This window comes from Euwallacea fornicatus, chromosome 18 (assembly GCF_040115645.1).
Source record: "Euwallacea fornicatus isolate EFF26 chromosome 18, ASM4011564v1, whole genome shotgun sequence".
Lineage (NCBI taxonomy): Eukaryota > Metazoa > Arthropoda > Insecta > Coleoptera > Curculionidae > Euwallacea > Euwallacea fornicatus.
The window spans coordinates 933,188-956,998 of NC_089558.1; the positions used below are offsets into that span (position 1 = coordinate 933,188).

At 39.8% G+C, this 23,811-nt stretch overlaps 7 protein-coding genes across 7 annotated transcripts; 5 read left to right on the forward strand and 2 right to left on the reverse strand.

Annotated features, from left to right (window-relative positions):
* Nucleotides 1–410: 410 nt before the first annotated feature.
* On the forward strand, nucleotides 411–2,074 carry LOC136344899 (protein DR_1172-like). Its single transcript, XM_066292788.1, has 4 exons — nucleotides 411–570; nucleotides 1,270–1,482; nucleotides 1,533–1,737; nucleotides 1,802–2,074. Exons 1-4 carry the CDS (start codon nucleotides 523–525, stop codon nucleotides 1,906–1,908), a joined length of 573 nt encoding a protein of 190 aa, XP_066148885.1. The 5' UTR covers nucleotides 411–522; the 3' UTR covers nucleotides 1,909–2,074.
* An 804-nt stretch (nucleotides 2,075–2,878) lies between these two features.
* LOC136344797 (uncharacterized) lies at nucleotides 2,879–3,505 on the reverse strand. Its single transcript, XM_066292573.1, has 3 exons — nucleotides 3,348–3,505; nucleotides 3,161–3,298; nucleotides 2,879–3,107 (listed from the first exon to the last, which is right to left on the reverse strand). Exons 1-3 carry the CDS (start codon nucleotides 3,396–3,398, stop codon nucleotides 2,985–2,987), a joined length of 312 nt encoding a protein of 103 aa, XP_066148670.1. The 5' UTR covers nucleotides 3,399–3,505; the 3' UTR covers nucleotides 2,879–2,984.
* Nucleotides 3,506–3,996: 491 nt separating this feature from the next.
* Nucleotides 3,997–5,257, forward strand: LOC136344892 (uncharacterized). The gene is made up of 4 exons (XM_066292775.1): nucleotides 3,997–4,015; nucleotides 4,070–4,199; nucleotides 4,253–4,326; nucleotides 4,502–5,257. Exons 2-4 carry the CDS (start codon nucleotides 4,149–4,151, stop codon nucleotides 4,725–4,727), a joined length of 351 nt encoding a protein of 116 aa, XP_066148872.1. The 5' UTR covers nucleotides 3,997–4,015; nucleotides 4,070–4,148; the 3' UTR covers nucleotides 4,728–5,257.
* Nucleotides 5,258–6,480: 1,223 nt separating this feature from the next.
* On the forward strand, nucleotides 6,481–10,776 carry LOC136344890 (uncharacterized). Its single transcript, XM_066292774.1, has 5 exons — nucleotides 6,481–7,307; nucleotides 7,357–7,524; nucleotides 7,579–7,738; nucleotides 7,791–7,896; nucleotides 10,579–10,776. Exons 1-5 carry the CDS (start codon nucleotides 7,242–7,244, stop codon nucleotides 10,592–10,594), a joined length of 516 nt encoding a protein of 171 aa, XP_066148871.1. The 5' UTR covers nucleotides 6,481–7,241; the 3' UTR covers nucleotides 10,595–10,776.
* Nucleotides 7,908–10,572, forward strand: LOC136344889 (putative leucine-rich repeat-containing protein DDB_G0290503). The gene has a single exon (XM_066292773.1). The coding sequence runs from the start codon at nucleotides 7,943–7,945 to the stop codon at nucleotides 10,433–10,435; it is 2,493 nt and encodes an 830-aa protein (XP_066148870.1). The 5' UTR covers nucleotides 7,908–7,942; the 3' UTR covers nucleotides 10,436–10,572.
* A 1,549-nt stretch (nucleotides 10,777–12,325) lies between the features above and the next one.
* Nucleotides 12,326–14,492, forward strand: LOC136344813 (uncharacterized). Its single transcript, XM_066292610.1, has 4 exons — nucleotides 12,326–12,888; nucleotides 12,941–13,205; nucleotides 13,258–13,533; nucleotides 13,586–14,492. The coding sequence occupies exons 1-4, from the start codon at nucleotides 12,832–12,834 to the stop codon at nucleotides 14,440–14,442; spliced, it is 1,455 nt and encodes a 484-aa protein (XP_066148707.1). The 5' UTR covers nucleotides 12,326–12,831; the 3' UTR covers nucleotides 14,443–14,492.
* Nucleotides 14,493–15,321: 829 nt separating this feature from the next.
* LOC136344917 (alpha-tocopherol transfer protein-like) lies at nucleotides 15,322–19,877 on the reverse strand. Its single transcript, XM_066292809.1, has 5 exons — nucleotides 19,729–19,877; nucleotides 16,390–16,532; nucleotides 16,171–16,330; nucleotides 15,653–16,122; nucleotides 15,322–15,595 (listed from the first exon to the last, which is right to left on the reverse strand). The coding sequence occupies exons 2-5, from the start codon at nucleotides 16,526–16,528 to the stop codon at nucleotides 15,444–15,446; spliced, it is 921 nt and encodes a 306-aa protein (XP_066148906.1). The 5' UTR covers nucleotides 16,529–16,532; nucleotides 19,729–19,877; the 3' UTR covers nucleotides 15,322–15,443.
* Nucleotides 19,878–23,811: the final 3,934 nt, after the last annotated feature.

A 23,811-nucleotide genomic window follows, 5' to 3' on the forward strand; every position in this document is an offset into this window, starting at 1 on the left:
CACACTATCAGGAATGTCTTGATTGACTGCTAAAACGTTCCAGTGTGTTTAATAAATTGCTATTTGAGAAGATGAAAAATCACTAACAGTAGAAATTCATTAGATGATCCGCCTTGGCAACACAGTGCTTTTTTAGTGTACGATGACAAAAAGTTGCGCTTAACCCATTTAGAGATACTCAGTATAACTCAAATTTAAAATAAATAAAAAATGCATAGGCACAAGTCAATTCTAAAATGTTGCTGCTTGTAGACTTCGATGACTCAGTTCAATATTTATGCCCAGAAACATTTTTGAGTTATTCCTGTGCTACTTAAAATGATACTCAGTCCGTCCCAGTACACGGATCTCCCTTATCGAAGCAGGGGGCAAAGGGTGGCAAAAAATCACCCGTAGACCACAACGAAACCCACGGAGGCGGTCCATCTTAGTTCCCATATATAAAACGCGACCACTGGTACCACATCCGAGTACTCAACGTCAGACCGTCTGTCGGCATTATTGTCAACTAACAGAAGAAACATGTTCAAATTCGGTATTGTGTGCGTGATCGCCTTTGTGGCCCTCCAGGTAAGTCCGTGATTTGGTTCTTGACTTAGTACGCCCTATGTAAAGCTCGAATGTGAGTCATTTGAACAGAAGGAAAAGGACCAAATTGTCAGTTTTTTTAAATAGAAATTTATATGTGCTAAATGTCGGTTTTTCGATCCAAAATGGAGAAAAGATATCAGTTTTTGTTATGTTTTATCTTATCGAATATTCTCAAACCTTTGACTTCATAATCTTGACGATATTCAGAATCCATGTGGATCAAACAAAATTTTCCATTAACTTAAACACGAGGCCAGAGGTCCGGCGATTAGATTTTTAAGCAACAAGCAAGAGCAGCTATGCCAACACATTAACAAATTTTAATTAAACGACTAAAAATAGCAAACTGAAGTGATAAGTTCCATGCATGAGGGCTCACAAACAAGAAACTTCCCACGATTGCGGCCTTCCAGTCTTCCTCCGCTGAAATCTATAGACAATTATCACTATTATTGGCACGTACTAGCCGCATTATTCAATAACAACGATTCATTCAATTATAGCAACATTGAAGCCATATTTAACCGAATAGGTTTAATTTAAATTCTCGTAATGCTTACTGCAGGTGAAAATCTAGAAACTTCCTGTCAGCAGCATTCGAATCGTTCGGTCTTCGCCTTGATCTAATTAGGTTTTAATTACAAATTTTAATTACTCTTCTATTAAATGACAATTCAGGAAGCCTCCACTAGGGCGACTCCAAAGGCAAAATCTGCAGGGAAATCAGAGATTGACGAGTTGGCGACAAACGCTCGTCAAGTGGTCCAGAATGTGAGTGCAGTGATCGAAGGAAATTTGCCCGACTCCAAGCAGGTCTCCGAGACTCTCACTCAGACCTCTCAACAGCTGGCTACTAAGGTTAAAGATTTTGTGGACGACCTCAACAAACAGGTAAGGTGATTTTGGGCATTGTCCAGGCATTTTTGACAATTGGAATTTAGGCTCAAGAACACAAAGGAGACATTGAGAATGTCATCACTGAAATCAAGCAAAGCTTGGCCAACACTGCCAATAAACTTCAGGAGACAATTGGGCCCGATGCGGTTAAGAAGGCTAAAGAAATCAAGGCTAATTTGGATGAGGGTTTAAACAAGGCTATCGCTGAGGCTGAGAAATTGGCAAAGGCCGCCGAGCCTGAGGCCCAACGTAAGTGGAAAAACTACTTCATTTAATTTTATTTCTTATTATTATATAAAAAAACAATTTTCAGACGTGAAAAACGACTTGACCAACACCGCGAAGAATATTCTGGATAATGTTGTACAACTCAGCAAATCACTTAAAATGGAGCTGGACCGAAACCTGGCCAAGGCCTAAATTTGATGACTTGGTATTATATTTTTTAGCGAACCCTTTTGCTAGTTTTGGAAGTTATAGGCTTAAATTTAGCTAATTGTAATAAGCGGACAGCGTATTGTGCGGTTAAGATTGAAATTCTGTACTCGGAAGTTTTGTATCAATAAAGGAAATCAGTTTTTTAAAATCTTTTGTGTGTCTATTCTACATGTGAAAATGACGGTACTTAAGGTGTTGGAAATCACTGAAAAGTCGAAAAATGACCGACATTAGCAAGTTTGGCGCCCTGGGCGCAATTTTGAGTCATCCCCGTAAACAACGCACGGGAATCTGCAGTTCTTCCTGTTCTGCTGCTTTGGGCCGTCGTCCATTCTTGTTCTTTATGTCAGTGTTATTTTTGTTTGTAATTTGTGTTTTAAACAGTTTTTAAAAGTTTAAAAGTATGTTTTTCAATAATACGAAGGCCACACGTTTCTTGACAATATGGTGATCAAATAGTCTATGAAAGGTTAACCTAGTGAGTAAAGCATGATGAGTTTGTTCGTGTGTGTTGACAAAAAGATCACTAAAGCCTAAATTTTGTGTGGTATTGAAAAATCATTGGAACTCCTAGAGGCTTCATTCTTCGTTAGCTGTCTCTCTTGCGGGTTGTCGGTTTGGGATAATTAAGTTAAATTACTGGAAGGGCTACCTGATTCTTTTTTTCATCGTTGTTTCAGGAAAAAAATGTCTTGCCGAGTGAAGAACGAAGCGGGAACCCTGCGTGAATCACCTTTTCCAGTAGTCGACTGGGCCATATCGCGTCGAATACCTTGGCGACGTTCGGCCGCCCTGCTCATGCTCTTCGGACACCAATTTTCAGCACCATGTGGCCCATACGTGTCAATGCGTTTGAGCTCAATGCCGGGATATCGCCAGCGCTCTCAGTGTATTTAGCGTTGATTTAAAACTATTAGTTTTGTGAATAAATTGGAATTTAATAAAAATAAACTGAAATATAACTAATATAATTGTATATAAATATAAAATAAACTATAAATTAAATTCTTCATTTATTTATCGAAAATGCACAAAAGGTCATTCCATAAATATACACTTCATTTTCGGGTTTTAATATGAGTGTTGTTGGTGAGCTTGGTGTAGAATTCGTCACCTGTATCCTTGATTTTCTTGCCGAATTCCTCGATTGCTTTGGTGGCGTTTTGATACAGATTGCTCGACTGTGAAACAAACACTCTTTTCGACACATCTCCCAGCAAGAAAATCAACTAACCTTAACTTTATCCAACAGCTCGTCGAAGCTATGCTTCGCAGAGTTCAGCATGCTTTCCAGATCATTAGACGGTTCTCCTGAATTCACAACTGGCGACTCCCTGCGCATAACGGTTGCCCCAGTTTGCATGGAAAATACCTGAATATAATTGCAGTCAAAACCATAAAAGAAATGATAGCAAACTTACCTGGAACAAGAGAACTGCAACTACGAAAATTAAAGCGAGTTTAGCTGCCATTGTGTAGTTCCTCTGTGGGATGTGCTAACGAGAAGGATACGGCTTAAATACTGAATAGTTAAAATTTCAGTATTAATAACCATTTATCTATGTATGTCTTTAAATATATACAGGCTCAAATGAAAGTGCTACGATTATGATAAAGCTTGTTCCGAGAGAAATTCTCTGCATATGAGGGCGTGTAGTAAGCAGAGGTAGGACAAAAAGTCCTTTAAAGAGCACTTAATGGAGCCTGACCTGACTATTAGTTTACAGTGGAATTAGCAATAATTTAAAAATAGACAATTTTTAAGAATTTGAACAAAAACCGTCCTTATGGAGAGATAACTTTTCATGGCCACAGATTTTTGCTCTTCAGAAACACCAACAGGAAGAAATTATACATAACAAATATTTATATTTCGTTTCAACCTCTTGTTGATAAAAGGTCAAAAATTTCTGTATCAGGGGGGTTAAAGTCGAATTTTAATGGCTTTTAAGCGAAATATCATAGTCATTTCATAAAGCCGGAAGCATGATGTTCTTGAAATTTTTCTATTTGATTTACTTCCCACTTGCCCTTACTCAACCTGCAGACACGCCACTGACTTAAGTGCCACACATGAAATTAGGAACAAGTTCGAAATAACATAACAACCATTAGGAAATTGCTTTGTTAACATTTTTTCTAGCCCGTTGGTTGGACTTGGAACCATGTAGTGCTGATAATTTACTAAGCGTACTATTTGACACCTAAGACTTCAGTTAAAAATGTATTTAAAACGAGTTTTGTCTGTTGTTTCCTTATTTGCAGTCTTCATGGTAAGCTCCAAACTAGACGAAAAAGGCATATTTTCATTTGAAACGTAACGTAGAAACTTGAGGTAAACGCAGCCATCCCAGCAGACTCGTTTGAGGAGTCCTTTGAGAGGGCCTCTCCCGACGTGAGGTAAGAAACGTGACCACCCCGGTGATCATTTTCCTATGTGGGCAGTACCGGCCTTATGGACGGTGAGGTTGGACGACAGTCCAGGGCGCCAGAGTTACTAAGGCCGGCCCCGTATGTGACTCAAAGTAGTTCTTCCATTAAACGTTAACATACGGGCATTTCTTTATTTTCAAAGGAAACTTGCGAAAGCACCCGAAGACGCCTTTTTAACCTTCATAAACCGGCTGGTGAACACAGGGTACACTTCCTCTAAGATAGCTCTAAGTCGAATCGAAAAGGCTAGTCAAAGGAGGAAGGAACTAGGGGAACAACTGGACAAGTTCCTGGCAAATTGGCCCAAGTACGAAACTAAAATTACATCTGTTATTGACCAATTTTCCAACAAGAACAACCGTCATTGATGGTGCCGAGGAAGTTGATTTACGTGATGATTGCTGTGTCGGTAGTATTTGTTAACGTCTCAATATTTCTTATTTTATTTAAAGTTTACCTAATTTATTCATATTTTGCTTAAAAAATACACTCCAAAAGGCCAATCAGGAAGTGCGTTTAAGGTTGTTACACCAAACACTACAACAATTTATGTTATCAACGACCCAGTACAATGTGTAGCAATAAACGTTGCAGCTTTGAAAACATTTAACTTTCAACTAAACACAAAAATTTGAGCTTTTATTTTTAATGACGTCAGGCCTAAGTTTCAAGTCATTAAAGGACTCTGATGACGTCATTTAGTTCATCGATTCTCTATTTAGAAGGTGACGCCATTTTTAATTGAAATTTAAACTAACTTTTGCTCCACTGTATACCGTCAAAACAACTAATTAAATGCTGACGAATTCAATGGTTTTAAATTGAATTAATTAAATTATAAAAATGCGAACGACCTAATAAAGTAGTACCCTGATTATTTAGTACTACATCATTGTTATTTTTCATCTTTTATTGAGTTTATTAATACGTCTAAAAACCAAATTGCATATATATATACATATATATATATATATATATATATATATATATATATATATAGTAATTAATTGGAGGGAGAACATGACAAAGTACTCTTCATGCAAATCAAGGTAAGTTTAACAATTTTATTTATATTTCCTCAAACATATTTATGCTTTGGTATTTATATTACAATAAATATGCGTTTTTATATTGCAGGTATATGCATTTTATTAATTTTGTAGGTCTAAGTGCTTGTTGGTCAATTAATTAACAGAAATTGAAAAAATAAAAAAGCTACTTAAAGTGTCTTTTAGCGCGTTGTTGGAGCATCATCCTTTTCATCTGAAGTATATAAGTGTCATAATAGACCCATAAAGAACTTGTTACAGTGCTATATTTTTAACTGGGCCCTTAAGGCTTAAAATTAATCCTCCCATTAACCACCTTTCTTCGTGAATAGCAGCTGCAGCTTGCTCCATTACCATCACTTTGCAGCTTTCGTATAGCAAAATCCCGGCAGGGGGATGGATCCATGAGTTTCATAAATTACCCGTGGAGGCTCCTCGCTTAAACTCTCAGCAAATCCACGTTTAATTCAAACGTAGATTAGCTAGGCTGATGAACGCCTGTAGTAGGCTGAAAGGAAAGTTTAGCATTGCAGCACATAATTTTTGCGAAGACATAGACGAATTTAAAGTCACCTCAGAACCAACATTGAGATGAAGGGAAAATGGCCAATTTGCCTGATACCGGAGCCTTTAGTGTCAAAATTGAGAAAAACCTTTTGCTGCGGTTATTATCTCTTCGCGTTTGACTTGATTTCTTCATTTGAAGAAGGTCGGAGACCCCTTTGCCGCCTTCATTGCCATGTCTTCAGCCAAAATTTTAAACCATGATGGTATCCATTCAGTGAAGGCCAAGGTAGGGGAAAGAGGTGGTTAACGAGTCTGGAGGATTTCTGTTGAAAATATCTGGAAGACTGTTAACATTGCCCTTTGATTGATTAACATTAATTTATTGTAATAAAGTAAGTAATAAAGAGTAAAATTGCAGTAATAAAAGTGTAGTTCAAATCTTGTGTAAGGTCCTATTTTTTTGCCGTTTGAAAAGAACCAGAAGCGTTCCGTATTTGCCGCCATTGGTAAATATTTCCCATAGATATGATTGATATCCTCCAAGAACTTATTAATGTTTTTTTTATCCACAACTATCGCATAAGTTCGACAAAGAGAGCTATATGATCCGTGCTAATCAAAACGCCTGATAGGGCGATAGGTTTTGATACCGGAATTGATTATGGCCAGAAGGGGCTTCTTTGCTCTCGAAGACTCTGCTTACATCTACCAGACATCATGCTATTTGGTTACCCATTTGTTTTAATGTTATTACTAAGAAGATTAAATTCATATTTAGCATATTAGAGGGTGAACTGCGCGGATTATCGAAATTGAAATTCTGTGACCGGCTGTTTGACGCAATGAGGACGTTGATATGCGCCAACCTACGTCACTATTAACCCTTTCGTCACAAGCCAGCAGAAATTACAACAATAGCGCATTCGCCGTATCGTACAGAAACATTTTAAAATGTATAACTTTTTTGTTTTAAAGTACAATCTTATTTTACAATAAATTCACGATAAATCCGCTGCAAGTTCTTCACTCGCATCCTTTTACACTTTTATCTTCAACTTAAAATCCCTGAATGAATAATATTTTCTTCCTCAAATGAAATCAAACGCGTCCTGGAAACACATTAAACCAGGAAGAAACGGTTCGACAACTATTCCGACCTTCACCCCAACATTGACACACGAATTCCACGTGCAACACCTAAACTATCCATATTTACACAGGGAAATTCATAACAAATTTAAACCAAACATCTCCACATTGGTTTAAATAAACCTTAAATTGTTCCTCAGTAGCTGTGTTACTGAGGTTTTTGATAGCTTTTTGAAAATGAAAATCGTCTCTTTGGTAGTGGCTCTTGCAGCCGCAGTCAACGCCCATTGCGAGTGTTTAAAGGTAGGCACAGCCAATGATACGGAGACAGAATTGAGTGTTGTTTTTGCAGTGTTCAGACCATTTTGAAGGAGTAGATCTTGCAGATCCCAATGGAGATATTAAGGCTGTCTTTGAGAGGCCTGAATGTGAAAGTCCTGTATATGCTCCAGCGATAGAGGGACCTTATGCGGCCAAAACCCCTGCAGCTAGGGCTAGCAAGAGAGCGAATAAATACAAGGTAATCATCTCCAATTTTGCTGCTTTTACGGCATTGACAACAGCAACATTTTAGCTCCGACAATGTCGTAAACCGCGTCCTCAGCAACTACCATGGCCTGAACAATATTGCAACCCTATAGTCAAAACCGCACAAACTTCACCCCCTTTGCCGACATCGCAATTTGGGAATCTTCAATACGGGACAGACACAGTTTTAGTACCGAACTACCGAGGTAAAAAATCAGTCCGGTTTGAAATAATTAAGCTGCAAAATTAGCATTTCAGCCCTTCCAGAACATTTAATCCCTTGGCTGCAAAACTCGCAGATCAACAATCATCAATGCCTAGCTGCCCTTGCGGAGCAGCCTTGTTCTTGCTGCAATTGCAACAGGTTCGGGATTAGTATTAGTAGTGATAATAATAGTGATAGGGGTGACATGCAAGTTGAAAGAAGACTCAAAAGAGATCTAGCTAAAGATGGGTACAACTGGCTCATGAAAATGATGCCTCAGTCTATTAGAGAGCCTCTGCATCACAGCATTCAAGCGGCCCATCCCGAGTCTGAGAGCCTCAGACAGAAGATTGAGAAGTTGATTAAATTTAAGAGAGTGGAAGAACCACCCTCCAAGCCGAATATATTTAAAAAGAAATCAACGAAGACGCCATACAAGGATTTAATGAACCATTATGACCTATTGCCTCATACAATTTTTGGGATTCCTAAATTGTCCCACCGAAGCGACCAAACACCCGCAATTAAGGCAGATGAAAGCAGTTTGCTGCGGAAGCTGAAGAGGCTTAATAACAATCCTTTCTGTTCAGATCTAGAGGAACAAGCCACCTCCTTTGTCAAAGGATTACTGCAGCCGAACAAGGCACCAAAGAGAAAAAAGCGATCTATTATATTGGGGAGTGACGAGCTAGACCTGCCACCTCATTACAAAGTTGACATGGTTAGTGACGAAGATGGATATGTAACCTCAAAAGAAGATGAGGAAGGTAATGAGGAAGAAGACGAGGAAGAGTCCCCTATAGTTTCTGGCAGAAGGTTCTTAGCCCCTCCAATATCCCCAAGACAGCTGCTTGCAAGCTTTAACAGGTTGCAGCCCAAGGCTGAAGTAGTCATGGGCAAGAACATGATTCAAAAAGCTGTTCGTGATGAATTGGTAGCGTATCACAAAAAAATTGAGAGGGAGCAGAAGCTCAAAAATGTGAAACCTGCAATACCCCAAAACCCCATATTCCTCCTTCTGACCGCTCCAATGCAGTTTCTGCGACACTTTAGTGATCTTAACAAAGGGGCCAATCCCATGTTAAGCACCTTACCGAAGATGGTTTTTACTGCCAAGAAGTACTTCAAGGATTTCGGTAAGAACTTTCATAGACACTGCTTAAACCTGGCAAGTGATATAATTGGGGACTTTGACCATGTACAGCCTAATGTTATTGAGAAGATTGGGGAAGTGAGGCATAGAAGAGACGTTACAGGGGGTTTCTGTGAGGGTGCAAATGTGGAGGAGCAAAATTTTCGCGAAGTCCTGGACGATCATGTAAGAAAAAAACGTTACGTCGTTAAAGTGGTGGATGACGATGAGGTCCAAGAGGAGCTTGAGGATTATTTAACTGAGAAGATGGACGATCGCTTTAGTTATTTGAAGCCTCTTCAAGAATACTATGATAAAGTCAGTGACTTGTTCAGTAAACTACGGTCAGTGCAACCTTCTCATTTGCGCAAGGAGAGTCAGAACTCTGAAGAAGAAGTTCTGGAGAAGCCTCAGAGAAAGAAAATCGTAGTGCAGAAGCTAAAGCCCAGAATAATCATCGACAATAACGGATGGCCCTTCATGGAGTATGATGGCTTTAAGAGGCCCTTGTTGCTTAATAGGTTGAAACATCACGGATTAACAGGCAAAGTGAGTGTAAAGAGCGAAGAAAAGTCTTCAGAAGAAGAGGGAGAAAGGAGGATAGCTGCCATTATAGCTAAAGCCAAGGAGAACTCTGAGGTCGTAGGGAATGCTCCGAAAGACATAATGCCGCGACAACTAATCAAAGAACGAATTCACTCTCTACTGGAAGAAATTGACCGTCTGGTGGACCTTAATGCTGAGGACTATGATAATATCTTCGAAAGCTTGATAAAGGTCCATCAGGTTAAGTCCTCGGTAGAGCAGGACTGGAAGCGGTTACTTATCAACAACAAAATAGAAGATTTGAACACCAAAATTGGGCTACTGATCAAGTTCAAAGACCTTCAGAAGATAAAGGATGAAGGGGTGAAGATCATCATAGAGAAGCTGCAGGAAAACGATAATGAGTTCGTTCGAAGGCAGCTGGTGCATAGTTTGATCAGGCTCCAGAAGCTCCAATGCCTCATCAGTAAGTTCGTTGAAGATTTTGACCAAAACCTCCAGATGAAAACGTCGTTTTCCACCAAAAAGGAAATCAAATACATCGACTATCTCTCCGAACTAAAATTCGTGTACGCCTCAACGAAAACTAGAAACGACTTAGTGAAGAAGCTTTGCCAAGACCGAGATGCCGAGGGACAGCGAAACATTGAGTTACTTAACAAACTCAAGAAACTTTTAGTCACACCAGAAGTGGACTCTGAGAAATTCGACAGTGCAGCGAAATTAATTTGGGAGATGAAGAATTTGAAGAAGCTGCAGGGAGAGACGATCAAAGACATGAATAAAAAGCTGCAAAAGCATCAGAAGATAAAAAAAGAGTTGAAGATACTTTTCGATCTTCAAAAGAGATTCGAGGACTGTGGAATGGAGCTCAATGAGGTGATGGGCAGTAATAAGGCAGCGAATAAATTGCCAGTGAAGAAAGATGTCAGGGATGTTGTAACACAAATTAGGAGAAGGCACGAAGAGGTGATGCAGAGGGCTAAAGAGAAGGCGGGAGGGTTGAGGATTAGGTATTAGATGGGTTGTGTTCTGTTTTTGTTGTTAAAGGTAATATGGAAATTTGTTATCTTTTTTTATTTAAAGGGATGTTGCCCATCTCTATTTTTCCACATTATCTGTGATGTGGAGGAGTGCAGAAATACATGAGATTTTTGTTTTAGGTGCGTGCAGAATTGAGATGGAAAAATATAGAAGTGCAACACTTTCCCATTGTCATAGACATAAGCGAGGAACTGGTTATTCTGTACATGCATAGTTCATAGTGATATTTGGCAGCTTACGTGATCTCTGGTTGTAAATAGTATTTTTTTATAGGGGAGTTGTAGTTATTATGTAAATAAATTCCTCCATTCTCTCCATGATATTTCTATGAGAAATCTTAATTTAAAAACCTCTACCCGCTATGTAGTTAAGGGAAAATCTAGCATACAAATTCTAGTTTCTCCATGCGGTAGGGTTGTGCCTCATCGATATCTAGCGAATTAGTGTTGTCCGTGATCCATATATTGAGATTTCGTGAAAGAAGCCCCAAAAGCGGCATAAAATTGCACTTTAAGATTCCAGAGAGTGTTTACAGTTTTTTAAGTTGGGGGAAGGGGGGGAGGAGGGGGAGAGGGGGGGGAAGGGGGGGAGGAGGGGGAGAGGGGGGAGGGGGAGGGGGGAACCGATGTAAAGTTTTTGAAAATGTTACGGGTTTTTTTAATTAACCAGAAATTCACAAGCCGTCTTGCATAAAGACATAATAGTTAAGATTGCACATTTTTCCGTTATTTCGCCCACCAAAAAACACAACTCAATGCTTTCACCGTTTTCGAAAAATCGTGGCTTACAGGTTCATGAAAAGTGGTAAAAAGTGTCCATTTGGAGGACACTTTGATGGAGAAGAAGCCCACTGGTGGTTGTGGTAATGCTGCTTTAGCCTTAATTTACCTAATAACATCAGGCCAGTTTCGCCATCATTGACGTATCTGTGGCGAAATTTCCATTAGAGCGAGCTACATGAAAAAATCCGGGACGGATAAATTTGAACGTTTCCTGAAGTGAGAGGAAATATGATACGAAAATACATGAGTTTCAGGTAAATCGTTGTAGAACATCAATGCACCCCCCTCCACCCTGGCATGATCTCTGGAGATCCCAAATCGGCAGGTTTGTCGGTTTTCGAGATATCTCTAAAATCTCTCTCAAAATAGAGACGATTCATGCATCAAATGCACGCGCACTGTCACAGCGAATCTATTGAACAGGACCGCACTCAGGCTCCCTTAAAATGTAACAAAGAACGATGTGCGAAGTTATTGCTGGAATAATTTAATGAAATAAAAGTTGAAATATGTGAGAACATCAATAAGTGGCAAGGAGCAGTATACTGTAACAATTGATAATATGTATGAAGGTGCATTCATAAATTATGAAAATGAAACTGATTGCAACCCTGTAAAACGGTCCGCCACTACAGGTGTGGACCAATCAACGGTTGGCCCCGTGGCGCATGACTGTTTTTCATTGTTGCTTTAATCTGGTTTGTCTTAAAGGCAAATAAACGATAGGTAAATGTTGGCACGAGAAAATGCCAAAAGAGGATGCTTAAGGGTAACTCAATTACAAAAAATACGCGTTATTGCTTATTCGACTTCTTGTTTGTTTCACATGTGGGTGTGTTCACATCGCAGACTTCATGGTGGAAGCGACGAGTTTACGTGACCACTAGGCATTGTGGTATTTTGACCACCCGTTGCTCGCGATCTTGGTACGATGAAATTAATGTCTGTTACTTTTTTCTATGTATTTATTTATGTTGTTGCGACTTTTTCATGGTCCTGAGTCGCAGGCCCTAAAAGTACAACAAAGACCGCTGCGGAAAAGTGAATTTGCAGGTTTTCGATCCTCTAATTGGATATTTTGAAGGCGATTTAAAGTAAACTTGTATTTATTAGCAAAGGCGATTTTCAGATAAAATATGCATAGAGGGTTGGCCCATATGGCGATTTGATAATTTTTCCACTTGCTTGGAGTGATCCTCCTCCCCCTAGAACCCTGCATTACCAAGCAGGGCGGGCCTTGGCAAGTCTGGCGCCCTTGGCCGCTCTTTCTGGACTGCTGCTCTGGGTCGTCACCCAACTTCGCTTCCTCATAAAACGGGTACTGCCACCAAAGAAAAGTACGTACAACCAACGTGTATATCCTATTGAGCTAAAATCTTCCTTCGCCGCCCCTTCTGTATCCTAAAATGCAACCAAAAATGGCTCTTCACCAGTAAATGCACTTGAACACGAGTCACGGTCATCCCCATTTAATAACACCCAGCAGAGTCAGTAAACCCATAACAAAATCATTGTTTAATGTTTTTGTTTAAAATTTTTACATTCAACATATAAAATATCGAGTTTTCATTGCATCGTCTGAGTATCTGAATGATGTTACTGCGTTACAGAGTGCTGGTCAGCTTGCTATTTAATCCAACGTTAGAGGTAAATCTAGGTAAACCATAAGAAAACTATGTAATGAGTTGCCATAACTTAGGTTTTTGCTGCGCAATGTGATTTGGCCCAGACTTTCCGCACTCCCAAGGATCTGTCTAAAATCAACTTTGACCATCTGGAGATAGTGGAGAGGAACAATTTTCAATCTGCAGAAACAGTTGCTTCGACAGAACCTTCAGTTGCCTCTAAGGAGCCAACCTTCAATTCCGCAAATGCGCAGGTTATGATTCATTTTGGAGGAAATGGGGATGTAGACAGTAGCCACATAATGAAAATTCCTCCTCAGTGCCGAAACCAACATTATGGTAAGACTTACAGCAAATCTAAACTTGCAATCGACTATATGACAAATTTTAGGCACTAACCCCCAAGCGGATTACTTTCCTCCGAGGTTCTCTGGACCACCGCACTACTACCACCCCTACCCCCAACCAGTTCCATTCGCGTTCCCCAATTTTTACTTCTGGAACGATACGCCAAGTGGGCGTTATTTGCCCTTTCAGTTGAGGGAGTACTTCGACAGACAGCCTAAATGTATCCAGGATTTTCCAGGACAAAAGGACCAGGTTTTTATAGCAGGTCGTCCTCTGATGAAAGAGGACTTGGTAAATCCACATGTTCGTGCTGTCGATGGTATGACAAAACACTTTTCTAAAATTCGTGAAGATAATTCGGTCTTTTGTAGCAAGAAGTCTAAAAGGCGGTCAAATAAAGGAAGAAGCAGTAAGGGTAAACGCAACTCGAGGGGCCAAAGCAAAAGGAAGTCTAAAGGAAGAGGAAAAAGTGAGAAGAGGAAAGGACGAACTAAGAGCCAATCATCTCAATATTCTACAGAGCGCGAAGCATCACAAGAAGTATCACAAGAAGAAACATCACATGAAAAACGCTAGGAACACGACTTATTGTGCTGACATCGAACTCATTGAAGATATTCTGAAAAAGGCTTTAAAAGCCTTAACGTGCGACAATTCTACTGCAACTGTATCAACACAAGAGTGTCCGAATAAATCCCACGATAATAATAAGACAAATTCCTCAACTTTGCACGACAAAAAATTCCTCAAGGACATGGACGACTTAATCGCCCTAATCGTTGAAGTGAATCCAGAACAACCAATGACTGATTCGGCCTCAATTCCAACTCCTAAATTTTCGAACACAAACCTACATCTGGAATCTGCCAGAGCAAGTAATCAGATTCCTATGAATTCAATATGGAACTTTGACGTCCCTCAGGAAAAAGTACTTGTTCAATCACCTTCGAAAACTGTTAATTGGATGGTTTCCCCATGTCAGGGAACGTTGCCCCATTATGTATTCCCAGAGCCCAATGTGATGATGCCGAGTCCAGTTGTTGAAGCCGCTCCACTGGTCAAATTCGTAAAAGTGGTGCCGAAATTAGAGATATTGCCAGAAGTTGAAGAAGGGTTCATTCCGATGCAGGAGGAAGGATTTCAGTATGGGAAGTACGGGCGGTGGCATAGAGGGGTAAATTTTTGTGTAAATTGTAGACTTCCGCTTCAAAGGACTTTGTTTAATTGAATTAGATATATTTTTTATGTTTGTGTTGAGTTTTATATCAATAAATTTTTTAAATCACTTTTTTCCATGTTTTTGTTATTTCGAAGCAGTTATCCAGCTATTTTTGGAGTACATATGAATGCAATTTTGTATTCATATGCATCACCGTCTTCCTATCCCTGGAAAAATTCCCAATCACGAAAGTCCGCCATGAGGGGTCACAGTTCACATTCCTATCTCTCTCCTCATTCAAGCCTAGCACTCATTTTGTAGATAATTTTGATTGCAAAGAGTTTTTAAGAGCTCTACATATGTTTCTTGACCATATGCTGGCCGTATTATTCTTGACAATATGCTGGCCGCATTTTTCTTGACAATATGGTGATTAACAATTTCTTGAAACGTTCGCGTAATACATGTATAGTGTTTAGCGCACACGTGTTTAGAATGTGTGGGGTACGGTAATATCAAATAACGAAGACAGAGATATAACATTCACATTTTCTACAGACTACACTAATGGGTCAAAATTGATAATGAGAGTTTATACTGGTTGAATAAAAATGATGACATGAACGCATGTGTAAGTAGGTTATTTATTACAATTCTGCCACGATCAGAGGCGTGACAATATATGTTAATGATTTTACTGTGTTCCATAGAACTATAAACAATTTTTGTGATTTTGATTTCATTTCTGAGTCGCCATTCATCATATTTTATGTTCACCTTGAATCAATTTAATGCATACGATTCTTGCGTATGACGCACATTCAAAGATTCAAACTGCAAACCATAATGATACTGATAGCATACGTCGATAAAAAACAACATCGACACTGAGATTTCCAATACTGATGAAGCCCTTATTTGGTTTAAAGACACTGGAACGGCACCATGCAGATTACATATATAAAAAACTTTATTAAAAAATATTCTAACAATAAAACATGAGCAAATAAATGTGATTTTAAAGTAACGAGTAACCATATAAAATCATTGTCCTAAATCTCCATATTTCACTAGTCAATCGTCAGTTGCCTAAAGCTCCCATCAATCCCGAACAGATCATCATAATTGGTAGGCTTTCCTGGACGTTTGGACTCGTCAGCCTTAATGTCTTCTTGAGCCTTAAACCAAGGTCCATACTCCTCCAGTTTCTTCATCCAGGCATCTAAAATCCCCCCGTTCTAATTATCTCCCCCTCCAGACTCCCTATAATAAAACTCACCATGGAAGTCCTGAAGCTTCCCTGCTGTACCCCCGTATTCCTCCGGCAAGATTTCTTTGGGAATCATTTCGTGCAGAGTATCCAAAGTCGAGTGCAAATGAATGCGATTCTTGATTTTTTCCTTGAGGAAAGGTTTCGCGAATTGAACTATAGTATCCACTAACGGGGACACGTTGACCACATGCACTTCCTTAAGCTTTACTGGGTATGCCTCTTGGACGCAAACTAAGAATTTCTTAGCAAATGATGGGGAGACTTTGGCGAAATGGCTAGCGCTGGCAATGCTGGCATCCAGAATGTAAACATCACCGGCAACTCCAGTTTCTTCAGCGGCCAATCGAATATCTCCAATCATTAGCACTAGCTTGGAAACATCGGCCAATGGGGGGGTGTCGATGTCCTTGTCTTTACCACGCATGACTATAATTCGTTTTCCATCGGGGGTGAGGCCTGGCAATGGGGGAATGTGGCTGGAATTTTTTTTTTAATTTCATATAAGATTTAAAAAGATTTTGTACCCAAGCGAGGCTATATGTCGCAACTCTGGCCTGGTAATATCGCGATTTGCGAAGAACTCAGGACACGCAGTTCGCATTGTGAAGTACATGTCCAGCTTTCTTTTGGTCTTCTCTAGTGAGAATTTGCAGCCTCTGAGGAAGGTCATGAGACGCGAATCATCTAGAGTTAGATAAAGAGCAAGTTTGCATTTTTTCTCAACCAAGTAGGGCCGACGTTACCCCAAGTATCGGGCAAATGAGGCTGCTTCAACAACCACTCTTTGATGTGTTCCAAGTCGGATTGCCTGCGATCCACGTCCTCATTTAAGACCTTTCTGATGTGGATTTGCATTTCGGGAGAGGGCTGGACTAACGTCATGGTTCTGCAAGGAAAGTAAATTCAATTATCGACGCCTCTGGTTCAATGGGCAACATTTAAACGAGGTTTTAGAGACATAAATCATCAATGCCTATATCGAAATTCTATAAAATGTGATAAAGTGTTTTATTGCAGAGCATACACAAATGATTGGAAACATGACGAATGGTGTTATAATTGGTCTAGCCTTAAATTTGCGTCATTGAAAAAAAATACTTAATTGAAATATTAATACGTGTGAGACCTTTCCAATGAAGGTACAGAGGCCATCATCTATAAACATAAATAAATAATCTATAAATCGATCAGTGAGGTGGACATTTCAAAACAGAATTGTATTATTAATAATAAAATATTTTGGTTGTTTGGTCGACGGTCGGGGTCATTTCCATGGCGAGATAAACCTTAACAAAACCCATGTAGCACCGAAAAAATTGCCGCAAAATTGTTTCGAATAACAAAAAAAAATTCCCAAACGGCGATTACGTAACAGTAAAATTGTGCGTGCAATGGTTGCGCAACAATCACGGAAGTTCTTCACGCATTCACCGATTCATTTTGGTCTTAACATCTCAGTGAACACATTGGAAAAGGGCGTAACAGAGTTGTTTTTCAAGAAATCCAATTTATTCACTACAATCATTAAGGAATTGGGTATACGTTGTGGTGATTCATGGCGATATGCGAAAGTAAAAGTTTGAAATTCAACTGAATTTCAATGCTAAGTCAAGGCAAAATGGATAATTGGCTAATTACGGCAACGGGTTAACCAATCTTTAATCTATTCTAAGTGTTGTAATGTAATTAGAAAGAGACAGGTCGCATTTAATAAAGCGAGTTTAGAGATAAACTTGCTTCGGGTATCATTGGCGCGGCAACTCCTTGGACAACCATTAACGGCGAAGAAAATTCAAATTGCTCCGAAGTCCATTCAATACCAGAACGTATAAGAATGTGTGAGTGCAGATACTTCCGTTCTTTTCCAACAGTTGAAATAGAATGAGATGCCGAAATACCCGAGCCCCGATGACCGCACCCATGTGGATATTTCGAAATTCGATTGTTTCATTTCCTGCAAAAATTCTCATTGGCCAGCCAAGAAATTGGGGCTCACGGCGCGAGATTTAAATTTACAATAAATTCGGCCTGCAGTTTTAACAGCGTTCTTTCGCATTGTTTTGATGATTCGGAAACCAAACTTTCACTTCATGGCGATGGCAATTAAGACTGTATCTACCCAGCAATAAACCATAAATCATACGAGAAATGTGCTAAGACTTTTGGGAATATTATCGCCCGTAATTAGTGAGTGGTGTTTGAAGAGCCTCATTACGTAATCAATCATCATTAAGAATTGCGAAATAACGGGCAGTTTAATGAGAACTAAAATCCACCACAATTGGGCCAACTGGCGTGATCAAGTTGTTGTTTTGCATCGGGAAAAAAATGGAGAAAATGTCGGTTCAAGAATTTTCGAACCAATTAAACCAATGCGGGGAGTACGGTTGTTATAAAGAACAATAAAGGAGCGTATGAAGAAAATACGTAAAGTAAATTACGTAAAATCGAATTACCAGACCGACTCGGTGGGACAGAGGATTCTTTAGTTTCTTTAATTCTTTAATTTTCCGTTCTCAATTTATACTTTCAAGTTCTTTAAAAACTCCCAATGTCGGCGACCTTTTGACATGTGCTGCCGTTTCTGGTCAAGAGGCGACGGACATTTTTAGAAATAATTCTCAAACTCCTGGTTGCCGTTTCTCCCAATAAATCAGGGGAATTTGTTGGTTCGTTATTGATTTGCCGGAAACAGAGAGCGGGCATAAACTGAGATTTATATGTTATGCTCTCACCCCCGATGCAAAATTTCCAAATTCGAAATTGTGTCGGGTGGTTTCGTATTGGATTCAGTTCAAGTGGCCGAAGGTTTTTCCAAATGTGGTAATGGCAACTGGACCATAACGTGCAAAGTCCAAGAAGAGGAACACTCCAAGATTAAAAAAAAAAAACAACTAAAATCTTCGAATTATTATCGCAGATGCGAGAAATACTAATGGGCTTGGCAGAAGCGCAGCAAGAGGGACGAAATGGTGGTGAAAAGATTTCGCAAATAATCAGGGATGACCACTGGGGATGTTCTCTTCAATTTTTTTGTTCCTTCTACTCTATCTTATTAGAATTTCTTCAAACACTTTTTCCTCGTCGTCTCTGTGCATGAGATGAATTTACAAAGAGTAAATTTTTAAACAGCTCTAATTCATCTCCCCTCCCTTCTCCGTTACCTCGTTTTTCTTCTCTGGCTTCTTCACATTCTGTTTTTACTAACACTCCTTTTCCGCGGTAAATTAGTGATGGGTTTAGGTGCCTAAGAAAATTCCCGGAAAGGGCAGGAACAATTGGAAAAAGCACTAGAAGAAGATGGTGACGACTCTCCAGGCTGGGAAGGATTGCGCTCCCAAAGCTGTGAATCCGAGGGGCAGGAGTAAACGCAAGGGTTAGAGTATCCAGGGGTGGATCGCCGATATTGGTACCGCTAAAAACCACACGGAAAGTTCGCCGAAATTTGCCAAAAATAAAGGGTTGATGGACGTCGGACAGTAATGTCTCAGCAACGATTAATAAAGACAGGAACATTACCACGATATTACCGACATCGGCGCCAATAATAATTTTTGGAGCAGAGCCGATGATCCCAGTTAACGAAACGCTCTCCATAAGATACTGTTTCTCGTTGATTCTTGCCAAATTTTCCTAAAACCCTGTCTGTTATGTACCCCTAAATAAGGCACGCACCTTTACAAATTTTAGCGCTATTATTGTAACACTTTAAACATTTTAACTTGTTACATAATCAAAATCACCGGTTTGGCAACCCGCCAGTATATAGTCTTCGCTATGTGCATATACTTTCGATGACCTCGTTTTGGTAGACTTACCGCGGATGAACACTCTGTTTCCGCTTTTGTTACACGACAAAGTTCCCATATAACCTGGATGTTAACGTTAAGAAACGGGTTTTTATCACACCAACCTTAGCGACGCTATTTACTTTCGATCTCCCTACTAGGCCTGCCTGCCACCTTGACCCATTAAAACTATTACTATCACATTAAATGTGTCATTATCGTCGTGTTATTACCGTATTTTATTTCACCACTATCAAACCTACTAAATATTTGATTTCCACAGCTGTAACTTACCTCAAATGGCGAAGTCCCTAAATCGATCAAACGAGTCACTGAAACAAGAACAGAAGAAGATGTATTGCCACTGCAAGAACGTGCTGAGTCGACTTGTCTTATACTGAAACCACGTTCAGGTATATGAATCTACTTGCACCAATCGGATACCACTTGAATGGCACTCGACCAATCGCGGGTTGCGTGCTCGTGTCAGCTGAGGTGCTTTCTTTTTAGTGCTATAATGCGCTCGTGTGGAGATTTTCGCAGTTTATGCTCTAATTTGAGTCCATTGTGAGGTTGCAGACCTGATATTTCTGATGTGTACACCAGAAGAAAGTAACCTGAAAGACTTTTCATGTAATTTTCCTCTCCTAATGTCGATTTAATGTGATTTCCAACTACAAATTTAATGCCGCCAGCTTTGTGACTCCCTGGAGTCCCTTAACTGCCCAGCCTTAAAGGCGATTTGTTGCCGGTTCCCGAGGGACGTTGCTGGAGTTATTGCAACGATGCGTGACCTATGAAATGTTGGCTCATTAACTGTTCTTATTTAATCTACAATCGAGCGAATTTCTCCGAAATTATTTCAGTGGATCAAAGATCTTTTTCCTCGCGATTCGCTCATTGAAAGCGGTTTTTCTTTATTTCGTGCTTAATCCATGTTTGGCGAGGTATACAGGGCGTAATGTATCAGGTGGCGATAGTATTACGGAAAATAATTCAAAAATGCTAATAGACCTGTGGTCAAAAATGCACAATTTTCGATGTATTGGATAGCCAAGTTTCGCATTTTTCCTCAGATTTTCAGATTTTCTCGTGTGTGCCCTAAAGAAATTCTTTGAAATTTCACATATCTATTACCTTTAAAATCGTCTACAAAAACGTGTCAAAATCGCTAGTAACCGTATACAGGGCGTTATTTTTTTTGTAATGTACAATTTTATGCTTTTTACCTTTTTGTGGAATATCCTGCGTGAACTATGACGTCAAATTTAAATTTCTGCTTCAACTCTTCCGCCTTCTGGTTTCTTGCAGTATTTCCGTGTCTTTCACTATTTTCGTAGGATTCGCAAAAAATACCTACCAATGCAAATTAGGAAAGTCCAGTCTGTAACCTTAGGTGTTATGGTTGAGATTCGGCCATATCGATGATTTTATTTTGATTTGCAGTAAAACAACGCAAAATATGAGAAGAAAATGTGACACTTGGCCACCCTGTATATTGAAAATTGTACGTTTTCGGCCATGGGTCAATTAGCATTTTTTTAATTATTTTTGGGAGTACTATCGCCCTTGAAATACCTTCATGATGACATAATGCACCCTGTATAAATGCATTCACTTCGCATGAGCATTGTTCAATAAGCTGTAACATTCACTAAAAATCCAATTAACCTGCTTATGAGCAACTTAATGCGCATTAATGTAACGAATCAGCCTCCCTATGAATTTTACATTTTCAACTTTCGACGGAATTATAATGAAAATTTTACATTGCACCTAATTAGTAAATGTGATTCTCTACAGGGTGAACCGAAAAACGGGGCTAATCTGTCAGCCAAGATTCTTCGAGCATAAAAGAGTTGGATCTATTTCTCGTTTTCCCCGTGAAACTTCCACATTTTGACTCCAATTAATTGCATATGGAGATGTGGGGTTTACACAGTTAAAGTTCTTAGTGGCTGGCCTGAAACTCCGTAGATACAGATCCTGATGCGATATTTCCCGAGGGCTAGACTCCCATATTCGATACAAAATTTTCCCTGATACCTCACTGGTCATTTATTGATCACACTAGAATCTCCTGTTTAGTGCCGATTTATGTGATATTATTTGCAAAAATACATCATATTTAGGGATGATAAAAGGCTCTTCCCTGTGAGCAGTGTGCACGCTTGAGACGTTCCAGTCTGAAACTCCAGAATACCGTGGTTTCTCTAATCTCATTAGATATTTGTCCCTACTTTTGCCATAATTTGTTATTGTTTATCCAGAAATGCAAATGCGAACGCACGAAGCAAATGCACTTGTCACAGGAAAATCATGTTCATGAGATCAAAAATTTCTGAATCGAACAAGGAATTCAAAGATCTTAAAACGAACGGTCAGAGGCGTGCCAAAAGAAAACGGGGTGGCAAAAGGTGCCGGGGTTACAGAAAAGTGTTAGTCTAGCAAGTGTTCTAAGCAAGCAACTAACAAGACCCTTTACTATGTAACCTAAGTACTTTGATATACTGCGGGAGATAGAGGAGAGAACACTCCGTAAAAATGGCTGGATTTAGATAGTTTTGGTGTGCATTTTTCTTTTACTAACATAAGTATATCTTTAAAGGATAAAACAATTTAATGGTTAAAACTTGAAAAAAACTTAATAATATGTCGCGCCTGCGCATTTTCTTACGATCTTCTGGACACGTCCAAACATCGATTCAATGAAACTATTGATGTCCTCTTGAGACACCTCATTCCGAGTTACCTGTACGGAACTATAGAGCGTCACTAGGGTTTGCGGGTCGTGGGATAACCTTCTGCTCACAATATCCCAGACGTGTTCGATTGGTGATAGGTCTGGCGATCGGGGTGGGCAAGCTAACAGATTTCATTTTGTTGGAAGAAATCCACAGCGGTCTGAGCCACATGCGGTCGCACATTACCTCGTTGAAAAACCGTATTGCAGAGTTCTCTAAAATAGAGCGCATGCTCCGGTCAGACTTCTTGAAGATGACCGTTTCGCGGTCATGTTACCTCTGAAGGAAATCAAAAATGACCTGCTGCCATGAGCTATAATGTTCATTATCCCTGTGGTCTTGTGCACCCTTTGACTCTTGCCCACATTCATGCACATTGAGAGGAAACCTGGATTCTTCGCTGAAGACTACAAAATCCCATTCTAGACCCCATTGTGCCCGTTCTCTGGGCAACTGCAATCGATTTAGTTGATGAAAAGGGGTAGGATGGGGTGAATGGTTCTCATCCCAATAGGCCCTCCATGCTCTCGACAAGATGAATCTGTCTCTTAACGCCAAAAGTCTGAGGGGGCGATCTTGGGGTTCTCTAGTTCTTCCACGCCCTTTTTAAATCCTTCTCCTTCTTCTTTGTGATAGGGTTTCAACACCTAGAAACACTGCACGCCTATAAATGACATTCGGATCCCACAGGGTGGTTGGTCTGTGGCTGCAGTTTTTACAGTCATAAAAATGCCCGAAATTTCTGATAACGCAAAAACGAACCATATTGATGAACTGATGGTTTTTAGTGTTGGTGTAAACAAACGACCATTCTAACGGGGTGTTTCCTTTTCTGTATCACACGGTATGGTTTGGGTGTAATAGGGAGCGGGGCCGCATCAAGTATTATTTCCAAATATCAACTATTTAAAAAACGCAGAAACATTCATTAATTACGTGTCTGGAGCTGAAATAATTAATGAAACAAAGTTTTTATGACACGCGGAAAAGTTATGACTTTGCCTGCTGCACTTGACATTAATTTTTCCGAGACATAGATTGACGCATATTTCCCATTTTTATAGAGACATCCACACAGGGCCGGCTTCAGCAACCCTACCGCCCAGGGCGAAATTTTCAATCGCCCTTCCTCGACCCCTAAGAAAAACCGTCGACTAGGAAAGGCCGCCGTCCAGTGCCGTCGCCCAATTGCACCCCCTCTCCCGCGCTAAGGCCGGTACTGCGCCCGCATTAACGAACTAGTTAGTCAATTTTTAGTGTTACTTGCAGAAAGAAAATTTTGCGAAAGCAAGTGAGAAAGAACTTCCCTATTCCTAAGAATGGCAAACAGTTGGTAAAATGTTGTAACTCGTTCCAAACCAGTGGTTTTACGTGTATCTTTATTACGTCAGAGAAGAACCGTTACATGAAATTTATGAATTTGCGCTGTTTCACGCGAAATTGAGGAAATTCAGTCGAAATTCTTCAGCGGCATTTCATAATTTTTAAATGATTTTCTAGACTGAACAACTTATTCGAATGACGATCGAGGCCGTTATTAATTCAAATCCCCAGGTCTTCAAGCAACATTTACCTGCTGCGACGCCTGGAACGGACCTAATGCGAGATATCGAAAAAACATTACAGAAAGTAG